The sequence below is a fragment of the Giraffa tippelskirchi genome, chromosome 3, assembly GCF_054371585.1.
Source record: "Giraffa tippelskirchi isolate mGirTip1 chromosome 3, T2T-mGirTip1v1.2.pri, whole genome shotgun sequence".
Classification (NCBI taxonomy): Eukaryota; Metazoa; Chordata; class Mammalia; order Artiodactyla; family Giraffidae; genus Giraffa; species Giraffa tippelskirchi.
The window spans coordinates 79,677,946-79,693,808 of NC_137277.1; the positions used below are offsets into that span (position 1 = coordinate 79,677,946).

Genomic DNA, 15,863 nt, shown 5'->3' on the forward strand with positions numbered 1-15,863 from the left:
GATTTAACTATTTATGCTCTCCAGAGATATGGCATAGTGTCAGAGGGATAGGAATGGTTCCTAACTACAGTAACTGAAGCTTAATGAACACTTGATAGGTGTTAGGCACACGGTTAAGTACCTTGTGTAGAAGAATCGCCGTTAGTTCTCCTACCAGTCCTACAATGCAAGTATAGAGGTATACAGAAGTAAAATCACTTGTCTAAGGTCATGCAGCAAGAAAATGGTAGACCAGAAAGTCATCAGTGTTCTCCTGAATAGGTGCTTTTAATGTATGCAAAACAGCGTTTCCTAAAGGATTTGCCATAGTATCATGGTTATCCCGGACCCCTGTGAAAATAAGAAGGATTGATTCATTCTCAAATTGAGGGGAGAAGTTATATCTCCCTAGACATTCATAGTACCTATTAGTGTATTAAAAACTCCAAGATGTTTTCCAGTAAAGAGCCATTTCAGACTTTGTTGAAACCAGCGTCTTCTCTATATATTTGATGACAAGAATCTTTTCCACATAACTTTTATATAGGCTTTATATTTTATAAATATAGATATTTTATAGGCTTTTATAAAGGCTTTTATAAATAGCCTGCTTTTTGGAATAATGGCATGGGCTTTAGAGTTAAACAAACAAGAGTTTGGACTCTGGCCCTACCACATATTAAATGATCTTAATCGCTCTGAGCCTTACCTTTCTCAGCTGTATAATGGAGATAATAATGCCAACCTCATAGAGTTATGTTATAATTTCATAAGATAAGGGCCACAAATCACTAGCACAATACCCAGCATAGAGTAGAATCTCATTAGATGGTAGTTATTATTTTTTTTTTATTATCTCTTAGCAAGTAAAATAAATTCTGTCTGACTCAATTTATACTCCCTATCAGCACTATGCCTGTACAGTTGATCTTCTATAAGTATTTACTGAATTAAATAATGCTGTTATTTGAGGAAGGTCATTTTTAGATAAATGTGTGACGGACAGGGAAGCCTAGCATGCTGCTATCCATGGGGTTGCAAAGAATTGGACATGATTGAGCAACTGAACTGAACTGATAGAGCATTAAAAAATCTTATATATTTTAGTTATTTCAACATTAATACTACATTGAGCTCAAATAAAAGTTTTAACTAATTCCTAGGTGCAAAGGACTTCCCTGGTGGCTCAGAGGTTAAAGCGTCTGCCTCCAATTCAGGAGACCTGGGTTCGATCCCTGGGTCGGGAAGATCCCCTGGAGAAGGAAATGGCAACCCACTCCAGTATTCTTGCCTGGAGAATCCCATGGACGGAGGAGCCTGGTAGGCTACAGTCCATGGGGTCGCAAAGAGTCGGACATGACTGAGCGACTTCACTTTCACTTTCACTTTCTAGGTGCAAAGGAAATCCAAGATTTTAAATCTCTTAGTTTGCTGATAAGATGTTTCTATCTACAACTAGAGAATGTGTCTATACAACTGAGGTATCTTCAGATATTCAATTCTGTTACCATAGCATAGTAGTAAAAGCAGAATTAAGTAGTCAAATTTGCTGGGTTTGAATCTTGACTCCTTTTTGTACAAGCTATGTGAAATTGGTCTTAACCTCTTTGTGCCTCAGTTTCTCATCTATAAAATAGGGCTTAGTAATAGAAGTTTGTTCATTGGATTATTGTAAGTACCTTTGTCTACATAGTTGTGCATATATTCATTTAATATACATTAAGTATATATTTAATAATAATATTAATATATAAGTGATATGTGATAAAATGATATAAGTACATAATTTTATACATAAATGAGTATATATGGATATGGTATATACTTATATGTGTGTAGACATGTATACACACATATGTAATGTGCTAAGGATAGTACCTAGTATATACACTGTAAAAATGTGATCTCTGTTACTATGCTGTGCGGCCTTTTCAGAAGCATAATCCTTTATCTGTCACATACACTATTCACGTTGTTCCCTCCTCCACATTTTGTTTCTTGTTTTTTTTCTCACCTGGAAGACTGATAAAAGAATGGAAATGATGAGGGAAGGAGAGGAAGAGCTGTTGATTGGTGATTGTCCTGGCAAAAGGGAAAATTGCTCAACATAAGGGGCAACAAAGCTAGAAAGGAAATAAAAAGAAAAATCCGAGTTTAGTGGAAAATCTGAAATGCCACTCATTTTAATTTCTTTAAAGAAATCTTTGTGAATTCTATAATCAACATTGTCTCTACCTAATAGATTTTTATAGTATGTGAACTCTTTTATTCAATACTCACTAAAGCAAACATACATATTGATAATAATGGCATTGGAAGAAACTCCTGCTACAGGTTACAGATGTAGATTTGATTTCATTCTGTAAATGCTTCTCCATGCAGATTTTCTTTGATGCTGGCCTGCCCTCTAAAAATGAGGTGTTTTGTTGTTTGTATTTTGTTATATAAAGAAGAACCTCTAGCTAAAACCTGAATAGGCCTTTAGAGGTCTATTTCTAAAGGTCAAAGACTAAAGCAGTCATTTCCAGTATTACCTGGTCCTCAACTGAGGTTTTATTATGTTGGATTATAACATAATCCATTGACATAATAAGGCACCTATTATGTTACAGAGGCAGTAGTGAGTTGATTTTCACATATTATTGGTTTCACAGTACAATGAATACAACTTGGCGTTTACCATCAAAATGAAATTTATGAGAGAGAGCTAATTGCATTCTTATGGGAGAATATATGGATGTGTGGAATTTCTACAGTGAGAGTGGTGACTGTTAGATCTTTGAGGTGTCCAAAGGAATTTGATATAAATAAATGTATGTTTAAAGTGATATAAAAAACCTTATTTTCAAATAAGGTGGATCCCTATTATGACTCGATTTATTATGACATATATAAGATTATATCCTAAGCTTTGAGACAGAAATACACATAGGAAGTATTTTACATAATATTGCCAAATCGTTGGTATAAAAGACAGTATTGGCTCTGTCCCATGGGAATAGCATCATAATAGGAACATTTTACCACCCTTTGTGTTGAAATACCTGCTCATTATATTTTCAATCTTTTTGTTCCTCAGCAAGTCCTTGAGTTTTAGAAAAATTAAGCATTTTTTGCAGGGTGCAATGCATTTTGGCCCAATTGCTGCTTGTATCTCCCGCTGACTTTTGGGCATCCTGAGGTGAGGAGAAATGTTCCCCAGTAACAGCAGTAGCAACAAAATCTGGAATAAGATGACAGAGGGGTCAAAGCTCAAACTAACTTGTGTAAAATGTGCAGTTTATTCCACTCATTTTCCATTTGCAGAAACATTCTTTGAAGCAATCAATTTTGGTAAAGTGATATTAAAGAGCAGGTTTTAAAACTGAAAGCAGCAAGGTTGAGATGAGGGAATTGATGAAAGCATAGTTAATATTTATTCAGAAGATCTACCAGTACTTTAAAACAATCTGTGTTTAACATGGCAAATTGTCCGTCATTAAAATGCTAATGAAATGGTAAACAACTGCTAAGTTTTTTATGCTAATGAATGGTGGCAGCTAAGTAGTTCTCAAGCTCTGTGTTTATTAGCACAGAGATTTGATTGGATAAGGGGGATCATTGTGCATTCTGACCTTTGTTGATGGAGCAATCTGTTTGTCAAGTTCCATGCTGCAGTCTATTCGATTTGAGTTTGTTAGTACAAAGTGACTCTTGCAGGCTCTCAGGGGCCATGTATTACCGTGTTATCGGAGCCACCATTGTGGGCTTAGAGAAAGAATTTTGCTTGCCCTTGTGAGACCCACAGTGACAAAATAATTATATATTTGTTCATTGGGCATATTAAAAGACAGAAGTCGACTGAGTAAATGTTGAAGATCTAATTGGCTTTATTGAACGATTCATGCATCAGGCAGCATTCCCGCAGAGAACAGGCTACAGATAGGGAAGATTTTGCCGACCTAAAAAAAGTGCACAATGTGAGAGTTGTGAGTTAAGTTTTATTTGGGGCAAAATGAAGACTATAGCCCGGGAGACAGCAATTCAGATAGCTCTGAGAAACTACTTCAAAGAGGTATGGGGGAAAGTCAGTGTGTTTGTCCTTTTGGTGAAGGGGGAGTACATGCAGTCAAATAAATATTTTTTGCAGAAGGTTTCTGCTAGTCATGAGGAATCAATGTCACCATGAAGGATTTTAGTGCTTTTCTAGATATGAGGAGATGCAAGAATTGGCCTTATAAAAAAATCAGATCCTGAAAATATCTGTCTGAAGACCTGTTCTGGCACATTTTCTCAGAGCACAGAGCATGTCACTTCTACTCTCTACTCAGAGCTCCTTTCAGGGGGATGCTGCAAGTCAGCAGCTACAGCAGCACCTGATTTAATCCTTGTAGAGGAGGATGGCAAGTGCCAATGGCAAATGACAATTTGTAGTTGATGATTTTTAAAGTCATGGCAAGAAAATCATAAACAAAAGGGATTATTTCAAACCTAAATAACCTATCTATGGGGAACAGAAGGGGTTTGTGTGAAAGATTACCCCATCTTCCTTTGGTTGATGGAGAGGGCCCACGTGACCAGTTGCCTCATTGGTGCTCACCAGAAGATTCCACCTTAACTGGTTAGGATTACATGGTACTAGCACAAGTGACTCCATTTTAGGCAGCTATAAGTATACTGTATACTTTTATACTTTAGACTTTTGACAACTATAATAGCTATAAATTGTAAAGGGCCATTGATCTAATATAAGAAATATCTGTCTTTCAACTTAGCTAAGATTTTGAAGCAAAGCTTTTAAGATAAACATTTAGTAAATGCCTCTTTAGCATTTGACATAGTGATATAATACATCATCTTGGATCTACAAGCTCTGAAGTTAGCAAGGAATGTAAAGTTACCTAATTAGAAGAATGATGTGTAATTAAATGCAAGGTGGTTATGTGAATGCCTGGTTGAGATCAAAGTATTTACTTTGTAGGACCTTGCACATCACAGACAGTCAAATATATATCAAATAAAGAAGGAACTTTTTTTTAAGTGAAAAAATATGTAGAGTATTTACTTTGACATCAGGGGAAAAAAGAACATCCCTGATCTATACTTTAGCTGATTCTCTTTTTTCTGAGTCCTACTCTATATTCCGTAATGCATAGATTGACCTAAAGACTTGCTATTAGAGATAAGTGCTTTGGATGCCCTTCTCATTTTTCCTGTTTTTAGGATCAATGTAAATAAGGTATGACAGTCTTTTAACACTATTGCCAATAATGTTCTGGAATGATTTGAAAAATGATGCAGAGTTTATTAAGGAAATTCATTACCAAAAAAATCACTGAGATAAAAATTTTAGCTATTCTGAGACACTATGAAAAAAGACTGATGGAAATTTTAATAGTCGGAGCATTTTCCCATGTTGTTCATTTCTCCTTGAAGTCAGCAGGGGATTTTAGGCGTATAGTTATTTGTGGTCCTATAGGACTTCCCTGGTAGCTCAGCTGATAAAAGAATCCACCTGCAATGCAGGAGACCCCGGTTCAATTCCTGGGTTGGGAAGATGCCCTGGAGAAGGGATAGGCTATTCAGTCCAGTATTCTAGGGCTTCCCTGGTGGCTCAGATGGTAAAGAATCTGCCTGCAATGTGGGATACCTAGGTTCAATCCCTGGGTTGGGAAGATTCCCTGGAAGAGGGTATGGCAACCCACCCAGTGTTCTTGCCTGGAGAATCTCCATGGACAGAGGAGCCTGGCGGGCTACAGTCCATGGAGTTCCAAAGAGTTAGACACGACTGAGTGATTAAGCACAGCACATTATCAGCATGTCAGGGAAAATTGGAACCTTTATATACTGCTACTGGTAGCATAAAATGGTTTAGCCATTATGAAAGACAGCCTGAAAGTTCTCAAAAGGTTAAACCATTTGACTATCATATGACCCAACAATCTGCAGTTCCACTTTTAGGTGTATATCTAAGTGAACTAAAATCATCGCCACACAAAAATTTATAAACAAATGTTCATATCAGCATTATTCATAATGGCCCCAAAGTGGAAACAGACCAAATATCCATCAACTGATAAATAAATAATTAAAAATGGTGCATCTACAATAGAATATTATTAATCATAAAAAAGGAATGAAATTCTGATACATGCTACAACATGAATGCATCTTAAAAGCATGCCAAGTAAAAGAAAACAGTCATAAAAGACCTCATATTATGTGATTCGATTTATGTGAAATGTCCAGAAAAGACAAATCTGTAGAGACAGAAAGTAGATCAGTGGCCACCAAGAGCTGGAGGTGTTGGGAGAAAGTGGGAGTGACTGCTACTAAGTATGGAGTTTCTTTTAGGGATCATGAAAATCTAATATTGATTATGGTCCTGGTTGCACAGGACTCTGAATATCTGAAAATCATTAAATTGTACACTCTAAATGTGTGAATTTTATCTTTATATGCCTGTCATATTTTGTTTAAAAAGGGCATATCAGAGCCTGTCTCCCAGAGAGCCACCTGTACTAGCAGTTACTGATCTGCAGTATGTAGAGACTACAGACTAAAGAAAAATGTGGTTATGGTGGAGAGGAGTGTTTTAAATCTCCTACAGACAGGTTATACCAGATATATAAAGACAGCTAATATAATTGTTAAAGGGATAGTTACTAAAATAATACAAGGCTAGGTGAAATAAAAAATTTGGTTCCAACTCCTCTGTGTCCCTCCAAAACCCTGCCACATCATCACCCTGTTTGGATTCTCTAACTCTCCAGTGTCTAGACTAAAGACAACCTTCTAATTGTTTTTTTAGAGAACAAATTGTCCACGTGATAACTTTCTTGGAAGTAGACCGTAACTATGAGTCCAGGGTTTCTTCCTTGGTTAAAAACCCTATGCCTATCTCTGATTTGCATAAAACGCTCCCACTGGCCAATCAATAATTATGAATAATAAAGAGCATCTGGCTTCAGGAGGCTCCTCCCCTCCACTCTCCTACATTTTTTGGCCAGTTGGAGGCAACAGTTGAACAGGAGGATGATATTCTGCCCCACATGCCAGCAGGGTCTGTGTACAGTGTGTCTCAGCAGAGTCTGAGCAGCCCTGGCCTTTACCATAAGGAAGCGTCCTGTATCACTGTCTTAGACATTGAGCAAGAAGACCCTTTTTAACTGTAGTTTCTCCTCCTGTGGTGGAGTTTCTCCTAACTGTGGTGGTTTAGTTGCTAGGTCACGTCCAGCGACTTAGCATAACTCTTGCTTGCCCGTGGCAGCTCAGCAGTCTCGCTTTCGTGCTTTAAGTTGAGGAGGGAGATGGATGTGAACAAGAGGTTAAATTCATCTTTGTTTTGTTCTTGGCAGGCAGTACATGCCATACTACTACACTTCCTGCTCTTGTGCGCACACCTACCCTGATGATGCAGCCTTCACTGGATATCAAACCATTTATGTCGTTTCCAGTGGACAGTAATTCTGCTGTTGGGCTCTTTCCAAATTTTAACACAGTGAGTACATGCATTTTTATCTTATTTATCTCCTCCTCAATCTCTCTCATTACAGTTGTGAATAGGTAGTAGATGTGACCTGTTCCCACGTGTGTAATTTTAGACCATATATTGGTTATGCAACTCAGCTGTATTATGCAAGATAATGCTTCACCCATGAGAATTAGTCCAAACAAAAACCAGCATATTTATTTTACAAATATTTCCACAGGCAACTTTCACCTGTTTCTTTATGCAATTTTGATAGACTTTTCAGGGACTTCAGAACCTACGTTATTTCTGGGATGCTATTCACATGCTCAGGAACACAATTTAGAGATCTCAAGTCACATTGATTTTTCCCTAGTACTAGAAAGAAAAAAAAAGTGTACTTGTCATTTCCATGGGGACATTTTTATTTAGAAGATTTTTTTTAGATAAAGACTTACACAAACAGAAATTTTATTTGGAAGCTATTGTAGATTATGTGAATCTCATGGTATTAGTAAAAAGAAAACATTCACTTTAGATCTACATGTTAGTTGTCCACATGATACTTTGGCATTCCTTTTAAAACATGATAAATATTAGTGAATTACCTGTAATTGCCAATGTTCTTTATTCAGGGCAGCTAACCTTTTATCTGAATGAAAGACAGTTTTTATAGGTATGCCACGTGAAGCGTGACACCCTTCAACAAGAGAATTCAGCCCAAAATCTGTCCATAGCTGGGTTCTAAGCTTACAGTAAAAGAAAAGGTTAACCAGTTCAGGTAATTGCATAAATTATGTCTGTTCAGTCAATGAATATAGTCGGTTGGGGCATGATGTTCTACATGAATGATCCAGCATTATAGAATAGAAGCTACCATAATCAAGAAAAAGAACTGCATTATCAATACCAGCAGACAGTGGACATCTGAAGCACTGCCAAATATTTCCTTCTGCAAATTTATCTTCTGTATGAGGTGAAAACAGCAACAGGACATTTCCTCAAGGATTGTAAATAAAATCTGCTGACAGGCCTTCTGTCGTAACTTAGGTGTAAGATAATTAAAGGGTCATTGGTCAGCCAGCTTTTTAAAGAGCACTGGCCTTGACTTAGCAAGTAAATGGTTGAATGTTTTCATCTTCTTGGGGTTTTTCAGACACAAGTCACACATTTTTTTTTAAAGGCACCAAACGGTGAACATTGTTTCTAGTGAAGTGGAGCAGCTCAGTAAGATAAATCACACCTGCCCTGGTCACATTAATGCATCAGGAGTGACCATGCCAAAGCAACACATTGTGCCATTTTAGAGAATGAACTGAAGCATACCTATTCTATCCTCTATCTAAACATGGGTGATGCATTCCAGACATAATTGAATTAAGCTATACTTATGAAAACATTTATTAGATATTTGTGTTTTGATTAATGTACATTTGAAAGATAGCATTTATAACCACTGCAGAAGTCCAGTCACTGTCAGAAAGCAGAACTGAAAATGTGAGTAAGCATAAATGTCTCCTATGGTGGTTTACCTCTCTGTATTTTTTTTTTTTTAACACAAGTAGTACTTATTTCAAAAATTCAAATAAAACATTAACATCCAAAGCAAAATGTCAAAGTCACCATTCCCTACCGCTGTAGACCCACTCCCTTCACTAGAGAAAAGTGCTCAGCAGCTGGTCTGCATTCTACCAGCCCTTTCTAGAAGTATGTTATGTCCATATATAATAGGAACCTACCATCCGATTAGCGCTCTTCTCTAAGTCACTTTTAGAGAATTTCTAAATATCTTACATATACTTCTCTGTTTTTAATGGCTGTAAGCAACAGTGGAAAGAATATTTTATAAGTTAAAAAGAAACAGTCTTATAGTGGCTTGTTAATGCTGTGTAGGGCTTGCAGATGCACTGATGTTAGTCACTCAGTTGTGCCCAGCTCTTTGCAGCCCCATAGATCCCACCAAGCATCTCTGTCCATGGGATTCTCCAGGCAGGAATACTGAGTGGATTGCCATGCCCTCCTCCAGGAGAATCTTCCCGACCCAGGGATCAAATTCAGGTCTCCTGCATTTCAGCCAGATTCTTTACCATCTGAGCCACTATAGCAATTAACCATATGATATATTAATATTTGGGAGGAGGCAATGGCACCCCACTCCAGTACTCTTGCCTGGAAAATCCCATGGACGGAGGAGCCTGGTAGGTTGCAGTCCATGGGGTCGCATAGAGTTGGACACAACTGAAATGACTTAGCAGCAGCATATTAATATTTGAGAAAATCCAAGGAATAGTTCTACTAGTAGAATTTCATTGTTTTTTCTTCTTAGAGGCAAATAAACTTGTAACTTTCAAATGAAAATATTTTTTCATGAAAGTGAAAAATATAGCAAAGAACTGCCTGATATAATCATTTTATTCTCTCTATATTATATCCAAGGCATTTATTGGATAGAGAGTTATTCTGGTAATGTATTAAAAATTAAGTCATTGCAAGTGAGACCCTCTATCATCTTGCAAAAAATTGAATTTATGGGATCATTGGGTTATCTATGATTTTTCAGTGATTTGAAGTTTCAATTACTCTAATCCTTTTCCTATCGTCTTTTCCATTCCAGTGTCTAATTCACCCAACAGACTTCCCAGGGCAATTTCATAAAAGTCACTGTCCACATTTTCCTAGGAAAATAGTTTTACATCACTACTAATAATTATACTGGATTATTGTATTTTGCGATGTTTTACATTCTTTGGAGGACTCAGACCTTAGAACATTTTAATAACTATGATTATTATTCCTTTGTCTACATGAGAGAAAGGCATTAGTGAAGGAAGAACTGAGTCTTGAATTAGAATCTTCTAACTTCAAAACTGATGTTCTGGCTCTTCTGTGTCCTTGACTCTTTTGGTCCATATCACCTCCCACCTCATTCAGTGTGAACAAAGCTCAATCAGAAATCTTCTGTGCTGTTTTTGGCAGCTTGGTAGACAATTTTCAGCAGAATCATTAAGCAGAAAGAGGAAAGGATTTTTTGAATGTGTAAAATAGACCTCTGCAAACAATATCTATGAAGCAGAATGTATTTTTAAAAGTTATAATTTCTTGTTAGCAAATTTTAAAAGTATATTCTACTCAGTAGTCTAGGTGCTCTTTGAGAACCAACATGAATGCTACCATAGTCACTTCATTTTTAAATCAAGAATAATATTAGTAAATATAAGAAATATATTTTAACTCATAACTATTCTCAGAAGAATGAACACTGTACTCTGAGACCATAGCTGAAAGCTTTGTAAGTTCCAAGTTTTGCTCTTTTCTCTAAGTGGATTTAAAATACATATGTGAAGTAATGATTTCCTCCTATTTTTATAGTGGAGTATGATACTGTTACACAATAAACACAGCAAGAATGAAATGGGATTCTGTCATATCTGAAAGCAGAATAGGTGGCTATTCTATACTAAATTGTATGCAATGAAGATACATGCTTCACAGTAGTCATTTAGTGGCCATCTTCCCTTACAACTGACAAAATCTCTCTCAGTGTTTATAGGTGAGAATAAGCAAACAATTCAAGAACACTTTTGAAGGAGAGTTCTGAGGAGACATGCTAGGGAAAATGGAGTTTGACTCACTGATATTTTGTGGTGGACTGTATGTCAAGGGTGCATGTCTGGAGAATGAGGATGTAAACTCTGCTCTTCAGTAGTTCTACTTCACAGAGGGACTATTTGAGCCTCTTACAGGTAAAAGACTGAGCAAACCAAAATGTAAATTTTTAAAGATCTTGACCTTTTTATCTAAAGCTTGATAGGCTTCCCTGCCAGGCAAGTCACTGAGGCTCACTTCCACCATGCTGCCCAACCTTCATTTATCTGTCATTCAGGGCCCAACATAGATAGCACCTCCTTCACAGGAAGCTTTCTATGACTCTTCCAGTCTGACTTAAGTGCCCATCCTCTGTATTCCCAAAGTAACTCCCAGTTGCACCATATTCTCCCTGATTAACCATCAATCTTCACTGGAATGTCAGATTCTTGAGAACAGGGGCTATGTTTTGTTTATCTTTGTATGCTTGGTGTCTGGCACAGCTGCTCAATAAAACTTTTTTGAAGGAAGGATAGAGGAAAGGGCTCTAGTTCCTCAGTTTTCAATGTTCCTGGTACCCCATCTAGCAAAGGGAATTTCAGCAAGGTGATAAGAGCAGGTGTTTACTTTTATTTTCCTGAGAATTGTCATCCTTTTTTAGTTTAAAAAGAGTAATTAGATATAAACTTTTCTCTAGCTATAGTTCTGGCTTTCTCTGTGTAGATGGTATGGAAACTCTACAAATATCAACTGCATTCTTTGTCTTAGGTCCTAGTCTTTGGAGCATTTAGTTTAAAAATTAAGGTCATTAGTTATGGAATTAACATTCCATATGAAAATATAATATATGAACTAAAGAGTACTGGGTTTGGGGAAGGAGATAAACAAAAAATTAAAACAAGAGTACCATAGGGCCCAAGAAACTTATAAGAAATAGAATTAATAAGAAAAGGCAAGATAATATAATAAAACCCCCCAAAAATAGGTTAAGTGAAAATAGTTACTGAATTTTATAGTATTCAAGAAAGGCCAGAAAGAATGAATTTTTGCACCCCAATAGAACTGTTTTCTTTGTTTTGTTTTTCACTTTACTTCAATTTGCAAAATACTTCATGGCCATCCTTTAATTTTTGTTCATCATTTTTTTTAGCCGCCAAATGTATATAATTATTTCTTCCTATTAGAATCAGAATCTCCCAATCATTTATTGTGGATTCCATTTTTATCTTCCTCTTACCTGGATAATATTTGGTATTTAATACTTGGTGTTCTATACCTGGATAATACATGGTTATAATTAATAAGAGACATCTTCAAATTTTAAATAAATTGCATACTTACCATGATGGATCATGTCAACTTAATATGATAAAATAGGTCCATTTTGTAGGCGTACCTACACACATGCTGTTATGGACTGAATATGTCCTCCTCCCCAAATTCATGTATTGAAGCTCTAACACCTGATAATACTTAGAAATTGGGCCTTTGAGAAATAATTAGTTAGATGAGGTCATGAGGGTGGTGCCCTCATAATGTGATTAGTGCCCTTTTAAGTTGAGACGCCAGAAAGCTATTCCTTATCTACCGTGTGAGAACATAGTGAAAAGGAAGCCATCTGCAAGCAGAAAGACAGCTCTTATCATAACCTGACTGTGCTGGTTCCCTTGATCTTGGGCTTTTAGCCTCCAAGATCGTGAGATATTTATTTCTTTTGTTTTAGCCACCCAGTCCATGGTATTTTGTTATGGCAGCTCAAGCAGACTAAGACACATATGCAGCCTATATATTGTTTTTGTTTTTGTTGTTATTCACTTGCTAAATCATGTCCAACTTTTTCAAGTTTCTTTTTGACAGTCACATATTAGATATATGCACAGATATATTTGTGTGACACTCCAGAGCTATAGCTATGATCAAGAGTAAGACCACAGTCATCTGTCAGTTTCTCTGCTGATTGGCAGTATTTTCCATGCCTGATTATTTCAAATGTCTTTGTGAGTCCTGCCATGTTTTTTCATCTCCTCCAGGAAAGGATATGCACAAACATACTTTATTGTTTATTGATACTTTATTGCAAGAGGCTCAATGATCTTATTTTTGTGAAAAAAATGAATTTTTATTACCTACCTTGAAATTATTTTTTTCCTGACTCCTGAATAAACATGGAAGAAGAATAAAGATTATTTCTATTGTATAAAGTCCTAAATTGCTATATGATTCTTTGAATCACCCATGACAAGTTGTAGAATGAGAAATATATTTACCATTTATTTTATTGTTCTAAATTCTTTGAGATTCTGGATCATTCATAGTTTGAGATTTCAATGACTGTTTAAATTTTTTCTTTCTTTTAGTAGAAATAATCATATATTTATCAAGGAGGTCCAAAATAAAGAAATCAGGAATCAAACTCACATTCACTTTGCTGTGAATTCATGCCATGCTTCTCATGAGATGTTACTGTAAGGAAACCTGAAGTAAGCTAGAACATTCCATTTTTACCTGCCTTTAATATCTCCCACTCCAGTACTCTTTCCTGGAAAATTCCATGGACAGAGCAGCCTTGTAGGCCACAGTCCATGGGGTCGCAAAGAGTCGGACATGACTGAGCGACTTCTTCAATATCTATATCAATTTAATGAAGTCCTTAGATTGTGTTCAAATATCCCATTTCTCTTTTCACTCTTGAAATCCCTTTAGAATATATAGATATTATTGATATGGTATGTATATATGCATGTATGCTTACATAATATGTGGCCATATATGTGCTCTGTCCTTAATGAAATTATTTGTTCAAGGCATCCAGGAAAAAACATGCATTCACAACCACTTGTAGAATGTCTACATGTGCCAGTCTTTGTGCTAAGGAGGAGTAATAGTGAACAAGACAGAAGCTGCTTTCACTATCTGGTAGATACTACTTCTTCCTCTTGTTTAATTTGTCATCAGATAACAGAGGATTCTGCTTATAATGAATAGTAAAGTCAGTTGATAAAAGCTGCTAAGAAACATCAGGTTAAGACCTTGATGGACCTTTACAGGGTCAGGAATCACAAGGTTTCAGGAGCACGTGAAAAAAGGAACCCATAGTTCCACCATGCTGTGTCCTCTTTCATGTCCCTTTCATTATCCTAGGCTCAACGTCACATGGCTCTGAAGCCTCATCTTCAGTGCTAGAGTTTCAAGGATTATGTGTACTTGGAGGGCACATCAGATTTTCTGGCAAGACAGATCTTCAGTCTTGGCGCTGCCCCAGGTCAGCATTTTTTAGAGTAGAGTCAACTTGGCAAAAGTGTCTGTGTCAGGCCCTCTTTTTTAAAAATGTATCTTATTCTTAACAAATCTCCAGCTAATTAAAAGAAGAAACCAACAGTAACCTTGTTCCTAGGTTCTTTCAGTGACCAAGACTTTTTATGCCTGTGGTAAAGTAGGAGAGCTTAATAAATATAAAATGTGGCAGAATATTATTGTATGAAACATTACTTCCAGCCCAGAAACAGTATTTCTTAATCAGTTGCTCTATAAACAATAACTGATGGTGGTGTTCCTTGAGAAACCTTTATCAAAAGCTTGGGAACCCATCAGTAGCACAGAGGGTTTTTTTTTTTCTTCTTCTCTCTAGATTCTTATATTCAGAATTAGATCTCAAATCTCTTTTGGGAAGGGAAAAACATGTTTTGGAATATTCTAATCCCTTTATTTTTATAGTGACTTTTGAGGGTGCTAAAGATGAATTGGAGTGCTATTTAGCAATCTGTGAAGTTTCAACATCTTTGCGGAGCTCAGTAGGGATCTTGGAAAAATACTTTTTTTCACAGGTTTAGCTGTCAATTTAAGTTTTCTTACCTTCCTTTTTATGTTCTGATGCTTGAGACAACATGAAAGAACATAAATTATGTGAATAATACCTTATTTTCATGGAATTCTAGTATCAGAGGGCTTTAGTGTATTTTGAAGACGTTCTACAATGAAAACTTTTTTAACACATCTATGTTTAAAATAGACTACATGTGTCTTTGTGGTACCCTTTTTGCAGAGCAGAAGGTTGTAGAATATAATCTAGTCTTCGCATTTCTTCCCATAGACAGCCCCGACACTGAAAAGAGGGCAGTAAAAACTATCAGACAGGAAAGAGCTGGTTCTCCACCCTACAGTATCCTGAATTTAAATGTGTGTATTTCTCACAGGTTGTTCATGTGGGGCATATTATTTAAAGTATCCAATAAATCCTCATGGCTCCTAATATCAGGCTTTGCAGTATATTCTATTCAGAAGATGAATTTGTCTTGTCAGTCTCATACTTGTTTTCTCTTATTAGGGACAGCTTCTAGAGCCAAGTGAAGATCTGAGAGGTAGAGTAGGAAATACATGTGTTCTCTTTCACAGGCTTGTGATTTACAAATAATTAGATATATACAGAAAGTCTCCAACAATTCAAAACTTGTATCTGGGTCTAATTTCTTTGTTTTCCTTATGTAAACATCAAATTTCCACAATATGTAAAAGGGTTAATTGTCATGATAATCAAATCCACATAATTTCCATTTCCAAAATGACCTGAAGCTATTAGATGCTAAAATGATTACTAATAGCCATTATCACATGATACATACTTAAGTTTCAACTTTGAAGTACTTACCTTCTAAAGGAGACAGTGGCATTCATTCAGTCAGTCAGTCATTGAGCATTGATATCCTACTTCCTCCCCAAAACCACTTGGAACATCCCCTCTGATCTGAGAAATAAGGCTGCTTGACACATTCCAAAGTGAGTCTTCTAGCAGTCCTACCTGGCCTTGGACTCGGCTTTGTTCCACACTGGGGAGCAGGAACCAGAGTGAAGG

General features: G+C 36.5%; 1 protein-coding gene across 19 annotated transcripts in view; it reads left to right on the plus strand.

Moving 5' to 3' along the window:
* The window catches only part of ZNF385B (zinc finger protein 385B), a 455,851-nt gene that overhangs the window by 352,396 nt on the left and 87,592 nt on the right, over nucleotides 1–15,863 (plus strand). For 16 of the 19 annotated variants that reach the window (XR_014079380.1, XR_014079377.1, XR_014079374.1 and 13 more), the window contains one exon: nucleotides 7,317–7,459. Coding sequence is in view for 10 of the 19 variants with exons in the window: in XM_081579474.1 (XP_081435600.1) it covers nucleotides 7,317–7,459 (143 nt within the window). In the remaining 9 variants the exon portion in view is untranslated. Of the gene's footprint in view, nucleotides 1–3,595; nucleotides 4,034–7,316; nucleotides 7,460–15,863 lie in introns of those variants that run through there. The other 3 variants (XR_014079378.1, XR_014079375.1, XM_081579482.1) reach the window with 3 other exon arrangements.